At 26.7% G+C, this 18,489-nt stretch overlaps 1 protein-coding gene across 1 annotated transcript in view; it reads right to left on the bottom strand.

The window, feature by feature from the left end:
- LOC136092474 (E3 ubiquitin-protein ligase RNF31-like) overlaps positions 1–18,489 on the bottom strand; it is a 126,710-nt gene that overhangs the window by 90,309 nt on the left and 17,912 nt on the right. Inside the window, exons 2-3 of the mRNA XM_065820758.1 lie at positions 1,665–2,190; positions 1,070–1,401 (exon numbers count right to left, since the gene is read on the bottom strand). Of these exons, the coding sequence (XP_065676830.1) occupies positions 1,070–1,401; positions 1,665–2,190 (858 nt within the window). The remainder of the gene's footprint in view (positions 1–1,069; positions 1,402–1,664; positions 2,191–18,489) is intronic.

Here is an 18,489-nt window from a genome sequence, read left to right as displayed (position 1 = left end):
TATGGTATTGGTTCAGTTTAATTGCTTAGTAAATCTCAGCATTATTTAATAATCTCAATGTAAACACGGTTGAAAAATATTTGTTTATATTTTTACCATTTCTGCGCAGGCATAAATTTTATATCATAACTGTGAAAAGTGTGTTAACAAATTTCAATTCTGTTGCTAAACATTCTATTTATAAATATATTTTAATGAATTGTTGTTTCAACTCTAGCAATGGTTTTTAAAAAATCAATTACTTTATTTAGCAAAAGCATTAAGGACATCTTTATTTTATTTTACTTTTAACTTATTTAGGCAGAGGTTCAGACAGTGAGGTCTAATAAAGCGCCATATATTGTATTGTATGTTGTTGGTATTTTAAATATTACCTTAGCATTTTCTGTAGAGTCAAAAGGTGAAGATGATTGGTTATCACCACGTAGAGACATAACAATTAAAAGGCAATTATTTAACAGATAATTAAACACTTTAACTTAATTAAAGAAGTTGCTCAAGTTATTTAAATATAGATATTAAAAAATATTGAAAGAGTGTTTGCATGATGGGAGACTGTCAAACATAAGAAAGCACTAATAAGAGAACATCAAGATAATGGCAATAATCAACATTATTATCATAATCATCATGGATTAGCTTGGTATCAGTAAAATGCAAAACACTTGATGTTCAATATATACCTTATAAAACAACAAAGAATATAAAAATTACATCAATAAATCCACTATGATGATGATGATAATCATCATCATCATCATCATCATCACCATCATCATCATCATCATCATCATCATCATCATCATCATCATCATCATCATCATCATCATCATCATCATCATCATCATCATCATCATCATCATCATCATCATCATCATCATCATCATCATCATCATCATCATCATCATCATTATCATTGCCATCATCATATCATTGCCATCATCATCATAGTGGATTAATTCGTAATTAGTAAAATAAAAAATAATATATTATGTAAACAAATTACCTAAACTTTGATTTCATGACTTTTTAACAATATATTTTAAATATATTACTCAAATATATTTACCTTTTTTTGATTGGGTGAAGGTTGTTCGCATGCTTGGCAAGCTGAAACAGATATATCATTCAATAACGTACAATACTGACAACTCCACTCTTGTGGTATGGTGAACTTTTTAGTTTCCTTTGTTTGCCCAACCTCAAAAGAAGACAACAAAGGTGGTTTTTCCACAAGTTCTTGCTTCGGCTCTGATTTAATTGAATTTTGTTGATCTGGAAACTGGAAACTAGTTTGATTTCTATTATTTGATTGGTGATCCTGCATTTGGTGTACACAATTTGAACAAAACTTAGGCAGCTCAATAAAATGGCAATTGCACTTAGAACACAAAAAGGAGCCTATTGTTGAAAAAAATGTTTTATAGCTTTATTTTATTAAACCAACTCGGTTTCAAAACAAACAAAACAATAAGTTAATGCTACTTTTTTCAATAAATTTACTATATGTAATATACATTAATTAAATATATGTATTAATTATTCATTAACTTTGTTATTATTCATTATTATTAATTATTCATTATTATTAATTATTCATTAACTTTGTTAATAATAATATTTATAATCATTATTTATAAAACAAGCAGAAATATTTAATATACCTGTAGATATATTTACATTAGAACTAACTAATGAACTTTCATGAGATAAAGACTCGTTAAAAGCAAACTCCAAACTCTTTGGAGCTTGAAAGGCTAATGAACCGTGTTGCTCAACAGCAAAGGATGGATTAGTATTTGACACATTGTAAGTAAAGTAGACCTCTGGAATCATACCAGTCATATGCAATTTTTCAAAATAAGGATGTTTGTGATTTAACAAAAAATCTATTTCATATTTAGCAATCAACAAATCTATAACTAAATCCATTACTATGCTATAATTAGGTTTATCTTCTAAAGGAAATACTAAAATGTCTCCATTAGGTTTTTTTATTTTTTCTTTGTATCCCATGCATTGAATAATATTATCAGCACCCTTTACAGTCCCAACTAAAATTTTGTACAAATTTGAAGAAGTTGAAATTTTTCTCCAAGAATGGTATCTTAAACTCTCTTCTTTTAAAAGAGACATACCATATATTTCAAGTAGATTAAATGTTGTAGGAATGTTAGAGATATCAACATCCTAAAGTTTGTAAAAAAATCATTTAAATAAATTAGTGTTTTCATTTTTATCATAAACTTTTATCTTATAGGAAAATTACCAATATAATAAAAACTACATACACAAATAAAATTATTGTTTCTAGTCTTAAATTTCATTATATTGGAAACTATATATATATATATATATATATATATATATATATATATATATATATATATATATATATATATATATATATATATATATATATATATATATATATATATATATATATGGGCAATTCTATGGCGGACAATAAAAAGCAGTCAAATTTTATTTTATTTTTCGTCAACTTTTAGCAAATTAATATTGATGTAAACACATGAAAGTTAGTTTAAAATAAACCTTTAGTACTAAAATTAATTTTAGTCATTTTTCTTATTGTCGCATCTTACAAAAAGACATAGTAAAATGTTATTTTAACCATGAATTTATTTGCATAATCGAAAATAAATTATTATGAGAATGTAGCTAACATGTTCTAATTGTTGTTGGTCAGATTTTATACTTTATAAAATATATATATTTCAAAAAAATTACAAAAGAACTTTTGCAATTTTCATGTATGTAAGTTAACAAAAACATGATAAAGTTTATTTTTTCCAAAATTTAGTTTAAAAACTATTTATAAACTAAATGTAACTTTGTTTTGTTGCTAAAAAGTCTGTTTTTATTACAGACAGTATTGTCCGGTAACGCAATTATTCCATTTAAAAGAAAACAAAAATCATTTATACTTTCATAAAAAGGCTAATCATCTAAGTAAACATTTTAATAAAAAATTTAAAAATTTTTTTAATCAGAAAAATATTTACTTAGATGATTTAAAAAATTTTAAATTTGTGTAACGTAAGTTAAAACTACATGCATTTACTAAAGTTCTGGCACTTTTTTGTTAATAAAAGAAATTACATCATTGATTCTTATTTCGTCATATAAATATACATAAATAAATAAAAATTAGAATTATATAAATAGGCATTCAAAAAAAAAAAAAAAAAAAAAAAAGATTTATTTGCTTTAAGGGTGCGTCAATTTTAGACTTTTTTTAAATATATGGTTTAATAAAATTTGGGATATAAGTAAAAGTTGCGAAATTTTATGGAGAATCTAAATCTGATTAAATATTTTAAATCAGAAAAATATTTACTTAGATGATTAGCCTTTTTATGAAAGTATAAATGGCTTTTGTTTTCTTTTAAATGGAATAATGACGTTACTGGACAATACTGTCTGTAATAAAAACAGACTTTTAAGCAACAAAACAAAGTTGCATTTAGTTTATAAAGAATTTATTTAACTTAATATGTATAAAATGTTTTGAAAAATTTTTGTATAATAACTTAACTTAATATGTATAATATATAATCGATTGCTTTTATTCTTGCAATATTAAAAATTTTTTTATTATTACTAAACAATAATAAAATCTCTTTAAATACTTCATCACTTGGAAGAAAAATGGCACCAAAACCAGGTTAAGTACTAGTACACAAATTAGTGTTGCATTTGGTACTGGAAAACAGTTTCTAGATTCAGAATTACTAACCAACAGACATTATTAGATATGGAATTTTATTAAGAGAGGGCTGCGAAGACATAAAAAAAAGAAACTATCCTGTAAAAGAGATGACCAAAGATATACTTTCAGCTTTATTACACCAGTGGTCGAGTGTATTTGGAACTTACACCACCTAAATTAATTACTGACAAAAAACTTGTGAAAAAATAGTGACATTGTGGAAGAACGCTTCAGCAAGAATAAAAGGAGCTAAACAAAGAATTTTAAAGAAAAACTTGATAAACTTTTTGATATACTAGTATGCAAATGTCCAATTGTAAAATTTGATGATTTTATTTGTTCTAATGATTGTGGTAAAGAAGTTCATTATAAATGCAAATGTATCAAAGAGTACAAAATACCATCTATTGACGTTAAGTTTATATATTTTTAAAGAGTTAAAACTAGAACTGTTAGCAAATTTCAAATTGGTTTACCTGATAACTTTGAAACCAGGAAACAGTTCAAAAGATTACTTAGAAAAGGGCAAGAAAAATGTTTTGAAAATAAAAACAGCAATGTTATTTTAACTGGAAAAAAAAAAAAAATTCAAGTCAAATGAGATTAACAATCAAAAAGTAAGTTATTTAAATGATAACAATGATGATATTACTAATATAGAATTACCTCTTGGCTAGAGAAACCATCAGAAAAAAAAAGTGTTACAATACCTTAGATATTTCACACATAACTATAAATAGTGTAAGGTATAACTTTTTTTAAATAAATTTGTTTTTTATTTGAGTATTTATACTTATAAATGCATTCATACATACATACATACATACATACATACATACATACATACATACATACATACATACATACATACATACATACATACATACATACATACATACATAATTACATACACACATGCATACATACATATATGCATATAAATATATATATATGTATACATATATATATATATATTTATATATAAACTTATATATATATATATATATATATATATATATATATATATATATATATACATATATACATATATATATATATATTTATATATAAACTTATATATATATATATATATATATGAATATATATATATATATATATATATATATATATATATATATATGCATATATAATATATATATATATGCATATAAATATATATATGTATACATATATATATATATATATATTTATATATAAACTTATATATATATATATATATATATACATATATATATATATATATATATATATATATATATATATATATATATATATATATATATATATATATATATATATATATATATATATATATATATATATATATTAACTTAGTCAATAGCGATTTTCTATTTAAAATTATTTTCTATTTCTATGTAAATTCTCCTCACACAAATATGGTGTGTCTGCATGTGCCACAGCTGCAATTGCTACAGCAACACTTATTGAAACAGGATTAGTAGCATCTGATGAAGTTAGGTATTGAACATGGTGAAGTTTCGAGAGCGCAAGAAAAAGTTATTTCTGATCTTAGTAAGTATTTTAACAAAATAGCAAAAAGTGGAGAAGTAAAATGCATATTTTTTGATGGGAGAATTGATCAAACCGAGGAAATGATTGAACTTGATGACTCAAATGCAAAATTTCCAGTAATTGTGAAAGAAGAACATTACTCTGTTCGTATGGAATTTTATTTCACTTTACTCCTGAGAAAGCAACAAATAGTATTAAACATGCAGAGATTAAAGCAAATAAAATGGTTGAAAGGTTGACTGAGAGAGGTATTGACATGTCTTTATTGGCTATTAGTGGAGACTCTACAAATGTAAACACTAATTGGGAGGGTGGAGTCGTCAAACTTATAGAATCAAAATTAGGAAAAAAGCTTGTTTGGCTTATATGTCAGCTCCAGCAAAATGAGTTGCCACTGAGGCATCTTATATCAAATCTAGGTTAAACAAAAACTAACAATAAATGGTCTGGAGTTATTGGGCTTGATCTGACTACAGATCTAGATATAAATCCAGTATTTGAAACTATTAAAATTAGTAATCCACTCATATCTCTTGATGATAACACAATAAATGACTTGTCTGCAGATCAATTTCATGGTTATAAAATGGTTTGCGCCATTAGAAGTAGTATTTACCACCAAAACTTGAGTTATGTGAGTGTATACTACAAACATTGTTGTATTCTAATACTAAAGAGAATAGAAGTGTAGCTATTAATAAGATAAAATATATTAGAGGTACTGGAAACGGAGATCTACAAAAGGGTGATTCTTCTCCTAAGACCAAGAAAAAAAGTCTCAACTACCTTTCTAACAACATATATATATATATATATATATATATATATATATATATATATATATATATATATATATATATATATAAATATATATATATATATATATATAAATATATATATATATATATATATATATATATATATATATATGTATATATATATATATATATATATATATATATATATATATATATATATATATATATATATATATATATATATATACACTCTTGTTATTAAAGTTAAAAATATATAAAATATTCATATCAAAAAAATTTTAAAATTCAATATAAATATTGTATCTTAAAAATGTTTGCAGCAAAAAATAAAATCAATGATGATAAATTAGATAATGAAACTGTTGCTTGATATTTTATGACTCAAAACATTTAAACTTTAAACAGCTTTCCTAAAAAATAGCTAAATGTTTAATTTACAGTTTATTTCAAATATTTGTTGCGTGTGTAACGTAAGTTAAAAATGGAATTACCCATATATATATATATATATATATATATATATATATATATATATATATATATATATATTTATATATATATATATATATATATATACATATATATATATGTGTATATATATATATTAATATATATATATATATATATATATATATATATATATTTATATATATATATATATCTGTCGTGGTAACGACAGTGAAAGTTCACCTGCCATCGTTCATATACTAATATATATATATATATATATATATATATATATATATATATATATATATATATATATATATATATATATATATATATATATATATATATGTCATGGTAACGACAGTGAAAGTTCACCTGCCATCGTTCATATACTAATATATATATATATATATATATATATATATATATATATATATATAAATATATATATATATATATATATATTAGTAAAAATACTTATATAATTTTTTTTCCATAAAAAGACCGTAAGACCGTAAAAAGTACCTAACTGCTACTAAATCCTGTCTTATGAAACAGTAATGTTCAAGGTTCATTGGTTCACATTATGTTTTGATTCTATGGACGTCATTGTTGTACATGAAAATGCTTTTGCCTTATAGCTTTTGGTGTAGTAAATAAGAACATGGTCGATATAGACAAGAGTATGTTGCTTATGAACGGAATTAATCATTATACATATTATGTTCCAACTTAAAGGCGTTTAAGGGTCGCCTTGCAGTTGTCTCATTGAGCTGAAGTTTTGCACAGTTCCTTATTTGGAACAGGATCAGGGGTTGGGAGGTGCAACATTTTCACTTTCTAAAATTTCAATACAGGCAAGGGCCACCATAATATATATATATATATATATATATATATATATATATATATATATATATATATATATATATATATATATATATATATATATATATATATATATATTAGGATAAGTAAGGATTATGTCAAAACACATTGTTTTAGTAGAGGAAACTATAGGGTGTACAATTACTTTCTAATACCCCACATGTTTTGTATTACCAAAAGTGGATGTATTATGTATTACAACAGTGAATGGTGATTATTACAGGAAAAAGATCTTCAACATATCCCTGGTAGTACCCTTGAGCAGGGTACTACCAGGGATGAGATAGGGATCAAAGTCAGAACTTCTTGCTTATGAAGCGAGCACTCTACCACTACACCACAACTGCATCTGTTTACTGTTTAAGTTGCCATAAATGATAAAGCAAAATTTCCCCTTTCTCAGTATGCTGTGCATTGTCAAGGCCACATTTAGAGCCCTTTGTTACAGCTTAGGGTTTATTAATACTATCTGTGCTTACTATCTGTGAGTTGAGTTCTATAACAAATTCAAAACTGAACCAAGTACCAAAAACAATAAAACACAAAAAACTATCAACACAACCAAGTTCTCTAAATCTACTAATATTTTAATATTTTACTAGTTAATATTTTTTATTCATTTTTTCACAAAATATTTTGAACAATGTTACTGATATTTGTGGTCTTCGAAGTAACTTATCTTCTGTTAAGTCTTATCTCTTGCAAAGTTCACCAGACCTACTTGCTCTTTGTGAGACTAATTTGAGTTCGGCTGTCTCATCTTACTATCTTAGTGTTGATGGTTATCTTTCTTTAATTCGTAAAGACTCCAATAGTCACATGCTTGGCCTGGGCATTTACATTCGTGAGAATTCACCCATTTCTCTATAAAGTAGGCTTGAACCTACCAACTATACTTTTATGAGCTTTTGTTTAGCACCACTTCACTCTATCACCTTTCTTTTTGTTCTACATCACTCTCCTTCATCTCAAGACTACACTCTTTCCAATGCTCATCATACTGAATGGCTTAGTTCTAGTGTCAGTGACTCTGCAGACATCAAGGCCCACAACTTTTGCCTTACTCAAAGCTCTAACACAAATTTAATTTATTCTAATTTTCAAACTAATTTTTCAAGTTAAGGCTATCGTTCTCAACATTTCTAAAGCCTTTGATAAAGTTTGGCATGCTGGTCTTCTCCATAAGCTTTTTTCTTATGGTGTATCAGGTAACATCTTCTTACCAATCATAGTTTAAAAGTTGTCCTCTATGGACAGCACTCTTCTTATCCTGTAAATTCTGGGATTCCTCAAGGTTCTATACTTGGCCCTATACTCTTTTTGATTTACCTTAACGATTTCCAGATATTCTCACATCTGAGATGGAATTGTTCGCTGATGATACTACCATTTATTCTTGTCTTGAGAAAAAGCCAACAATCTCTGATTGCTTGGAGGGGGCATTTGAGCTTGAAAGTGGCTGGTGAACTTTAACTCAGATAAAACTCAATTTTTTTCAGCTAATCGTTATTAAAATCATCTAGATCTTCCTATATTTATGAATGGTAATGTACTCGATGAGTCATCTACCTTTTATCTTCTAGGATTAACTCTTACTTCCGATCTTTCTTGAAAACCATATATCAAATCAATTGCAAAATTAGCATCTGCTAAAGTTGCATCCTTTATTGTGCTTGCCACTTTCTTACTCCAGATTCTATTATTTATCTCTATAAATCTCAAATTCGCCCTAGTATAGAATACTGTTGCCATATCTGGGGTAGATCTTACAATGATGGCCTTTCCCTTTTAGACAAGGTGCAAAAACACATTGTAAACATAGTTGACCTGCTCTTGCAGCCAACCTTAACCATTATTACATTGTCTCTTTTCAATAAATACTATAATGGGCACTTCTCTAAAGAGCAAGCATCTTTTGTGCCATCTACTAAAATTCATTCTCGTGTTATTTGTCATTCAATTAAGTCTCATCCTTTTACTAAGTTCCTAAGTGCTCCAAAAACTCTTATTCATCCAGCTTTTTTCCTTGAACATCAGTTCTTTGGTTTTTACTTCCTTCATCTTGCTTACCTGATTCATATAATTTGCAATCTTTTATGTTGTAAATTGCAATTGACATCATGAGGTATAAAAATTTAGTTAAAATTTCTGTATATAAACAATTTTTGGCTACATTAAAAATTTTTAAGTAGTTTTAACAATAGTTACCATAGTTACATTTTAAAAAATAAATAATTACCAAGAAATGTCACAAAAGATTATATAAAAGATGTTAAGTAATTAAAAATAAAAAACAAAATAGGAAATAAAAAGTAATATAGTTGAGAAATTATATTGTTATAGTAATAGTGTATGATTTTAATTGTGTATTAAGTAAAGATTTTTCCATCTCAATATGGTTGCTTTCCTTAATTTTGAGTTCATACTTAAACTAGTCTTGCTTTTGTGTTATCTTTACAGTATTTTTTAATATATTTATTTAATTGATGTTGAAGTGTGTTTGAAATTTCTTCAATATAAGGAAGTTTAAAGTTATGTATATCAGATGGTTTTAATGATATGTATTTTTAGGAGAGCTAAGGTTGCTTAGTAAATTTTTTAAGGTTTTTTTAATTAAGTTCAGGAGGAAAGAATTTTTTTTGAGAGTTTGTTTAACTTTTTTAATATCAAGATGAAAACTTACCCAGTTGCTGCTGATTTTGAAGGCCTGTCAATCAGAGCTTTAATGAGGCCTAGTTTATAAATAATACAAGTAAAGCTGGTAAAATTAACACACACACACACACACACACACACACACACACACACACACACACACACACACACTCATTTTTACTCAGTTTTAACTCATAAAACCAGTGCCTTTTTTTTTTGCTACTGGCAACACTGTCACTTTTGACAGCCATTTTGTATTTTGTATTGTAATTTTTGTAGTAGTGTTTCATAAAACAATTGTCTTCTTAGTATTAAGTGCCAAGTTTAAAAAGTAAAAAATTAGCGCACTAGTGTTAATGAAGTTATTAATAACTTTTAGCAGTTTTTAAAATGAGAGAGATAAAAAAATATTTTATATCTTTTTATTATTGCATAAAGGTTGTTTTGATATTAACAAAAAAAATTGGAAATTATCAAACTTATTTTAATTGAATGAAAATATGTGTGCGTACAAGCGTAATTTTAACTGAATGAAAATATGTGTGCGCACGAGCATAATTTCAACAAAACTAACATTAGCAAGTAATTTGAACATTAGTTATTTGCAGGTTTAAATTTAAAAAATGCATTTTTTCAAACTTTTATTTAAAATCATTATTTTAAAGAGAATAAGAGTTTATTAATCTTTAAGCTTTAAGTTTATTTAATTTATTTTTATTTATTAAGTTATTTTTAATTATTATTAAGTTATTTTTGTGTGTGTAGTTTCAATCATGAAGAACTATTACTCTGATGAAAATTTAAATAGAAAAAAAAAAAATTTTGACCGTTGAAAAAAACAATTGATCATCAATTCCATGTGTTATGACAAAAAAGTAAAACGCACGCTTTATAAACCATTTTTTGATGCAGCTTTATGACATGTCTACAAGGAATTTAAATAACTTTTTAACTCAAAATTTTTTCTAAATTATAAGTAATTTTTTTTTTCACTTTTCTGATATTGCACAATCTGTTAACTATATAAAGTATGATGTAACTATAACACATCGCTCAATAAGTCCGTAGGATGACATATAGATGGCAACACAAATACCAAATCCGTATTGTTTTTAGAAAGTACCAACCTTCAAATGATATCTATCAAAGTTTCATGACAATCGGACCATTATTTACCAAGTAAGTGTGTGAACGATTGAATCAACTTTTGTGAATTGAAAAAAATGGAAAAATCAGAATTTCGTGTGCTCATGAAGCATTGCTTTTTGATGGGAAAAAATACGGTGCAGACCAAACAATGGCTTGATAAGTGTTATTCGGACTCCTCTCCATCGAGGCAAATGGTTGAAAAGTGGTTTGCTGACTTTAAACGTGGTCGTACAAACACCAATGATGCTGAACGCTCCGGTCGCCCAAATTCGGCAGTTACTGAGGAAAACATCAAAAAAGTCCATAAAATCGTCTTATCCGACTGCAAATTGAAATTGAAGGAGATTGCCGAGGCCATAAAGATATCAGAAGGCAGTGTGTTTACAATATTACACGAACATTTGGGTATGAGAAAGCTTTGTTCGAAATGGGTGCCGCGTTTGCTAACACCGGACCAAAAACAACAACGAATCGATGATTCTGAAGCATGTCTGGCACTATTTCACCGAGATAAAAAGGATTTTTTGCGTCGCTACGTCACAGTGGATGAAACATGGATCCACCATTTCATTCCTGAGTCAAATCGACAGTCGGCTGAGTGGACACCAGCGGGTGAAAGCCGTCCAAAGCGCCCAAAGGCTCAAACTTCTGCTGGCAAGGTTATGGCCTCCATATTTTGGGATAGCCATGGTATATTGTTCATTGATTATCTTGAAAAAGGTAAAACGATCAACAGCGAATATTACATGGCATTATTGGAACGATTGAAGGCTGTAATTGACGAAAAGCGACCGCACATGAAGAAGAAAGAAATTCTCTTTCATCAAGACAATGCACCGTGTCACAAGTCAATGAAAACAATGGTAAAAATGAATGAATTACACTTCGAATTGTTGCCCCATCCACCATACTCGCCTGATTTGGCCCCCAGCGATTATTGGCTGTTCTCAGATCTCAAAAGGATGCTCCAGGGAAAGAGATTTGGATCGAATGAGGAGGTCATCGCTGAAACTGAAGCATATTTTGAAGGAAAAGATAAATCGTTCTACAAACATGGTATCGAAAAGTTAGAGAAGCGCTGGAATGACTGTATCGCCTTAAAAGGAGACTATGTTGATGAATAAAATCAAATTATGTCAAAATGTTGTTGTTTTATTAGCTATCCTACGGACTTATTGAGCGATGTGTTAATAAAAGTTTATTTTTATAAACTATTATTTTTTTTATAAATATAAATGCATAAAAAATTGTAATAATTTATTAAATAAAATACTTCTATAGATGTAACTCTATTATCAATTTTTCAATACATTATATCAAAGGAATTTAGATACACTCATTATCAAATATATTTATACTTGATATCATTATAAAGTATATTTATTCTTGATAATAAGGGTATCTAAACTCCCTCATACTATTATTATGAAAAAATGATAATAGAGTTTCCATAGTATCCATAGTATCCATAGAAGAGTATCCATAGTAACCATAGAATATCCAGAGTATCCATAAAAGTTTTTTATTTATTTATAAAAAAAAATTAACTCTTTATAAGATATTATTTCTGTTATTAAGTCTGTGATAATTGTACTATGGTTTTTTATGTTTTTATGTACTTATGTTTTTTCATTTTAAAATCAATCATTATAACCATAGTCATAAGAAAAAGATCTGGAAGCAAACAATGACCAATTGTTTTAACTTATTGTAACTTATTTTTGCTCTCTCCAGATCTCCAACCCTGCACAAGTTTTTAAAAATCCTGTTGTTTATCTAATAAACTATTTTTCTTGAAAAAACTCAAGATATATTGCAAATGCCAGGTGAAAACTGTTCAATTAATGAATGTTCTGCCTCAAGAAAATATACTGGAGTTGCTTTCTTTAAAGTTCCTAAGGAAACAGACGATTTTACAGAAAAATTGGCTTCAGAATTAACATTATAAGAAAAGATCAAGTTGTTGATGATATTCTTCGAAAGAAACAAAACGATTTTAAACAAAAAATTGCGGATATAAGAGCTTCACTTTTCCCCTGAGCAAATTTAGTGTTAAGAAAGAATAAAAAATTAAAAGATGGAGAACTACCATCGTTAAATTTACCAAAAAAGAGCTTGGAATTGTCATCATGATCTATTATTCTATCCTCATCGTTAATATCTAAGTGAGAAAATTCTCAATTACTTCATGAAAGTTCTTCTTTCACACAGCCCTATTATTATAAAAACTTTGCTGACTTCAAAAAACGTCTTCTGCATTTGTCTTCATTAAATAAGTTATGGAAGTTTGAATTTTTTGAAAATTATTGTTATACTTCATATAAGTTATTAGAAGAAGTGATTCCAAAATTTGAAATTTTTGTAGAAGATTCCTTATATTTTACTATTTGTGTATGAATGGATGTTACCTGAAACACATAATTTATATTTGAAATATAAAAGGTCGTTTCTAAATGTGACTTTTTCACAGTTTATTTTTGAACTAGAATCTTTAGAATTTTGCAATGGAATAAAAGTTCCTGATCCTATTGAAGTGTTAAATTTTCAGAAGCATGTTGTTCCTAAAACTATTGATTATTTTATTCATAAAAATTCTACATTAAAGTCTAAACTTCATCAAATTGAATTTTATCACAGCAACTCTTGTGAATTATTAGCCTTTAGAAAGAATTAGCCTTGCAGATTTTGTCATGAACTTAATGTTGAAGTAAATTCTTATATACACTCTAAAAGATCTACTCTTAAGACTCCCGCTAAATTAATTGCGCCAATCTCTGTAACTTCTCCTAGTTTTAAATGACTTAGCAGCAATGCGGACTTCAATGCAAGCAATACAAAGAGGAAATTGAACTAATGAGATCTGCTATAAAAATATATAATGTAAAAAAATTTGTTCAGAATTTTGTAAAGACTTTATCTTGATTTATTCAGCTAGTGATCCAAAAATAATCCCACCGTTTATGAAGTTGTTTTGGGAAGAGCAGCAGAAGTATTTGAATTGTTCCAATCTTTTATCTATCAGATACCATCCCGCAATAATAAAGTATTGTCTAGACCTACCTGCTAAACCACCATATGCTTCTAGCCATTTGCGATATGATCCACAGACAGGTATAGGCATTTTAAATCTTCCAAGCTTAAGAACTATAAGAGATTACAAAAATTGCATCCGACCTACTAGGGGATTTAATTCAGCTGTCTTAAGTGAACTTGCAAAAAAAGAACAAAAAATTTTCTTCCTCATGAAAAATTTGTTTCAATTATTTTTGATGAAATGAAGATACAAAAAGATTTAGTTTGGGACATATATACTGGAGAGCTTATTGGTTTTGTTGATTTAGGTGATAAAGAAATCAATTTTTCTACTCTAAAAAAATGTTAGAGAATTAGCTACTCATATACTAGTGTTTCTCGTAAGGAGCATTGTTAATCCTTTATCGTTCAGTTTAGCTACTTTTTCAACTACTGGAATTAGGTCATTTCAGCTGATGCCTCTTTTTTGGAAAGCTGTTTGTTACCTTGAAAGTATGAATTTAAAAGTTATTTCTGCAACAGCTGATGGTGCCTCTTTGAACAGAAATTTTTTTAGAATGGATAAGAACTAAAATATGAATGTGTGTAATGATTTAGTTTACAGAGCTCACAATATTTACTCTAACAAAAAACGTTACATATATTTCTTTTCAGATACTCCACACTTAATTAATACCGCTCGCAACTGCCTTGCTAATTCTGGTTCTGGACGAGGTACTCTTTATACATGGAATAATGGTTTACACATACTCTGGAGTCATATTTCTCAACTTTATTATGAGGACTTTGAATGTGACTTAAGATTAATAAATAAACTAACAAGTGATCACATTAGTTTAACACCATATTCAGTAATGCGTGTTTACTTGGCTGCTCAAGTGTTAAGTGAAACAACTGGAAATATTTTAAAAGAATTTGGTCCACCAGAATGCGCAGGAACTTCTCAATTTTGTCTTATGATGGATAAATTTTTTGACTGCTTGAATGTTTCAAGTAAAAAAAAAGCTATTAAAAATTTAAAAGACAATTTAAAACCATATGAATCTGTTAATGTTGTACGTTTTGAATGGCTTGATAGTTTTCTTTTATACTTTGAGAAATGGAAAAAGTCTATTGACAATCAAAATGACCGAATTTATACTGCTAATGCTAAAGCAAATATTTTAATTTTTTCGCAAACATATAATGGTATCAGATAACAGTACATTTATTCAAAGAAGTTTGTAAGTTTCTCTCAGAACATGGTGTTCCTTACATTCTTTTAGAAAAATTCTGTCAAGACGATTTAGAAAACTACTTTGAAAGGTAGAGATGCTGGGTATAATGACAACTCTACAAATCACAATATTCTATACGATCTATTGTCGGTAACGTTGAAGGTCAAAGACATAATTTTAATGAGATAAATGATTCACCACTGCCAAAAAGAAGAAAAAAATCAGAAAAAATAGCAAATTAACAAAGTGTCAAGTCCAAATCCCAATTGATTAAAGTCCCAGTGACTATAATCCTGTCAAACAGCTATTTTCATAGCTATTTTCATACAAATAAAAATAATTGTTTATTTATATTATTATTTATATAACTGTTTATTTATATTATTAGTTATTTATTTTGTAAAGGAAAGTGTTCCTTCGATATAAGCAATTCTAAATTAATTATAATGATACTATTCGGTACTTTCCTTAATCTGATTTTTATCACCACCCTTGTATTTAGCACCAAAGACTTACAATAAATTAAGCAAGGTATTCTTAATATAGGCTGATAATTCCCTAAATTTATAAACTAAACAGTATTTGTGTAACATTTCTCTGAGGTGCTTAATACAAAATGGGGTGGAAATTTCTGTTGCATTCTTACATTGGTATATACATATTAAAAACAACTATCTGAGTGTTTTTCAACCTTCTATTCTATTACATAAAATTGTATATAAATACAAAGTTATAATTCCCATGACAATTATAAAACTACAATAGTCATTAAAATAATAATCATAAATAAATGCGTGACTTTCATCACGTTTATCTACGTGACTTTTACCACATATACGTAATAATTTTAGTTCACCAACTTTAATAGAACAATTTCCAGATCTAATAAAAATCTGGGTCTCAATAAAAGGGTAGGTGGGAATTTGTTATCAAATCTAATAAACTTTTTACGTTTTTTTATTTTAATAGGGCAATGATTATTAAAGCCTCATTACATTAAAAGTTTTCATTTACATTAGTGAGTTTATATTTTCTAACTTGTAAGGCCAATTTACACTGAATGCATATATAGTTTCTTTATTTGTTGATAACAAATAACATATATTGTTTAAGCTACTTATAATCACTAAGTCCTTAAGCATTTCATTAACCAGAACTTTGCTGTTAATAGATGGTTAAAAAGATTTGCTTTGTTTACAAAAATGTTTCACATTGGATAAAGATATTTTGTGTATAGATGTTAGTTTTAAATAAACCACCTCTGTTCTGTAGTGTTAACATATTTTTGGGTATCATCTGAATCAATTTTGTATGCTGATAATATTTCTATTCATTGTTTTTTATAATGCTCCTCAGATTTATAAAATTTGAACTTTGAGTAAAGCTTTTGTACAACATAGCCTGACAAATATTAAATTATATTTCATTCTTTATCAGAAAAAAGATAAATGACAAAACTTTGCTTTTCGATGAATTATTATGTTTACTTTCTAAAAGATCTCGAAGTATGTGATTTCCAACTTCAGTAAGCAAAGTATTGGTCAGTAAAACATTGCCAAACTTTGATGGCAATAAATTTTCATAAAGAAGTCCATAAAATTGAGAATAAAATTTTTCTGCATCATCATTGTATTTTAAAATAAAACCCTGAAATTTTTCGAAAAGAGAAATTGAATTTTCAGAACCAAACCAAAAATTCTGCTCTGAAAATTTGATTCAAATTTCTTTAGGCAAGCATAAATGATTTGATAATTTATAAGCATATCTTCAACAATTTTCTCAAGATCAAGATAACTAAATTGTATGGAGTCTTTTACTTCACTAATTGAGTTGATTTGTTTGTGTTTTGAAGTTTCTTGTCTTTTCAGGCTATATTTTGTTTTATAAACTTTACAACACAAGTCTCACAAAAAATTGGATTTAAAATAAACTTCAGATTATAAATTATCTAGACCTTCTTCAATTTCCATATTACTATCAAAAATTCTATCAGTTGGAGCCATATACAAATCATCAAGCTGTGTTTCTACATGAAGTTCACTGCTCATTTTAAAAACTTGTGCAGGGTGAACAGGGCAGCATTCAAAATTCAAGTTAAAACGGTAAAACAATAGAAACGGTGCGTGCTTTCAGACTATCTATTTCTTATGACTATGTTATAACAAAACAAACAAACAAAAAAAATTAGAATATCATAAGTGGCACAAATATTAAAAAAAATTAACATGTACTATTTTTTAACTATTTATTTTTTTAATTCAGTAATTATTTTTGTTGTTGTTTGTTATGAGAAATTGTCTAAATAAATATTCTTGCATTTGCAAAATATTAAAGAAAAATTTTTTTATTAAATTTTTTTTATGATTTCTTTTTTTTACGGATCATATAGCATCTTTTTTTTCCTTTTGCTGAACATTTTTTGTCCAAACAGTTGAAATAATAAAAATAGAAATTTCTTTGTTTTTTCTGAACTTATTACATTTGTAAATAGTGATTATATCAAATGTAATTGCTATTCAAACATTTTTGCTTAATCATCATTTAAACTTCATAAGTGGTTTTTAAAAAGTTAATTGCTTCTCTTAAATATTAAAATTTTTGTTTAAAACTTGTTTAGATATTAAAAATTGATAAAAAAGTGGCTCAACTGAAATGACTTACTGCTCACATTAACGCTTGCATGAATGGCTTGCCACCTTTAAAACAAGGCCTGTATATATATATATGTATATATATATATGCTTTAAAACAAGTATATATATATATGCTTGTATATAAACAACAAGTATATATATATATGCTTGTATATAAACAAGTATATATATATATGCTGTATATATATATATGCTTTAAAACAAGGCCTGTATATATATATATGTATATATATATATATATATATATATATATATATATATATATATATATATATATATATATATATTATATATATATTAATATATATGCCTATAGTAAAAGTCTTGAAACTTACAATTTTTGTATATAAAAACTGAACTTAACTTTTAACTTTTAT

Source organism: Hydra vulgaris, chromosome 15, assembly GCF_038396675.1.
Source record: "Hydra vulgaris chromosome 15, alternate assembly HydraT2T_AEP".
Lineage (NCBI taxonomy): Eukaryota > Metazoa > Cnidaria > Hydrozoa > Anthoathecata > Hydridae > Hydra > Hydra vulgaris.
The sequence above is the reverse complement of the archived record's forward strand: the minus strand, read 5'-3'. Positions and strand labels throughout refer to the sequence as shown.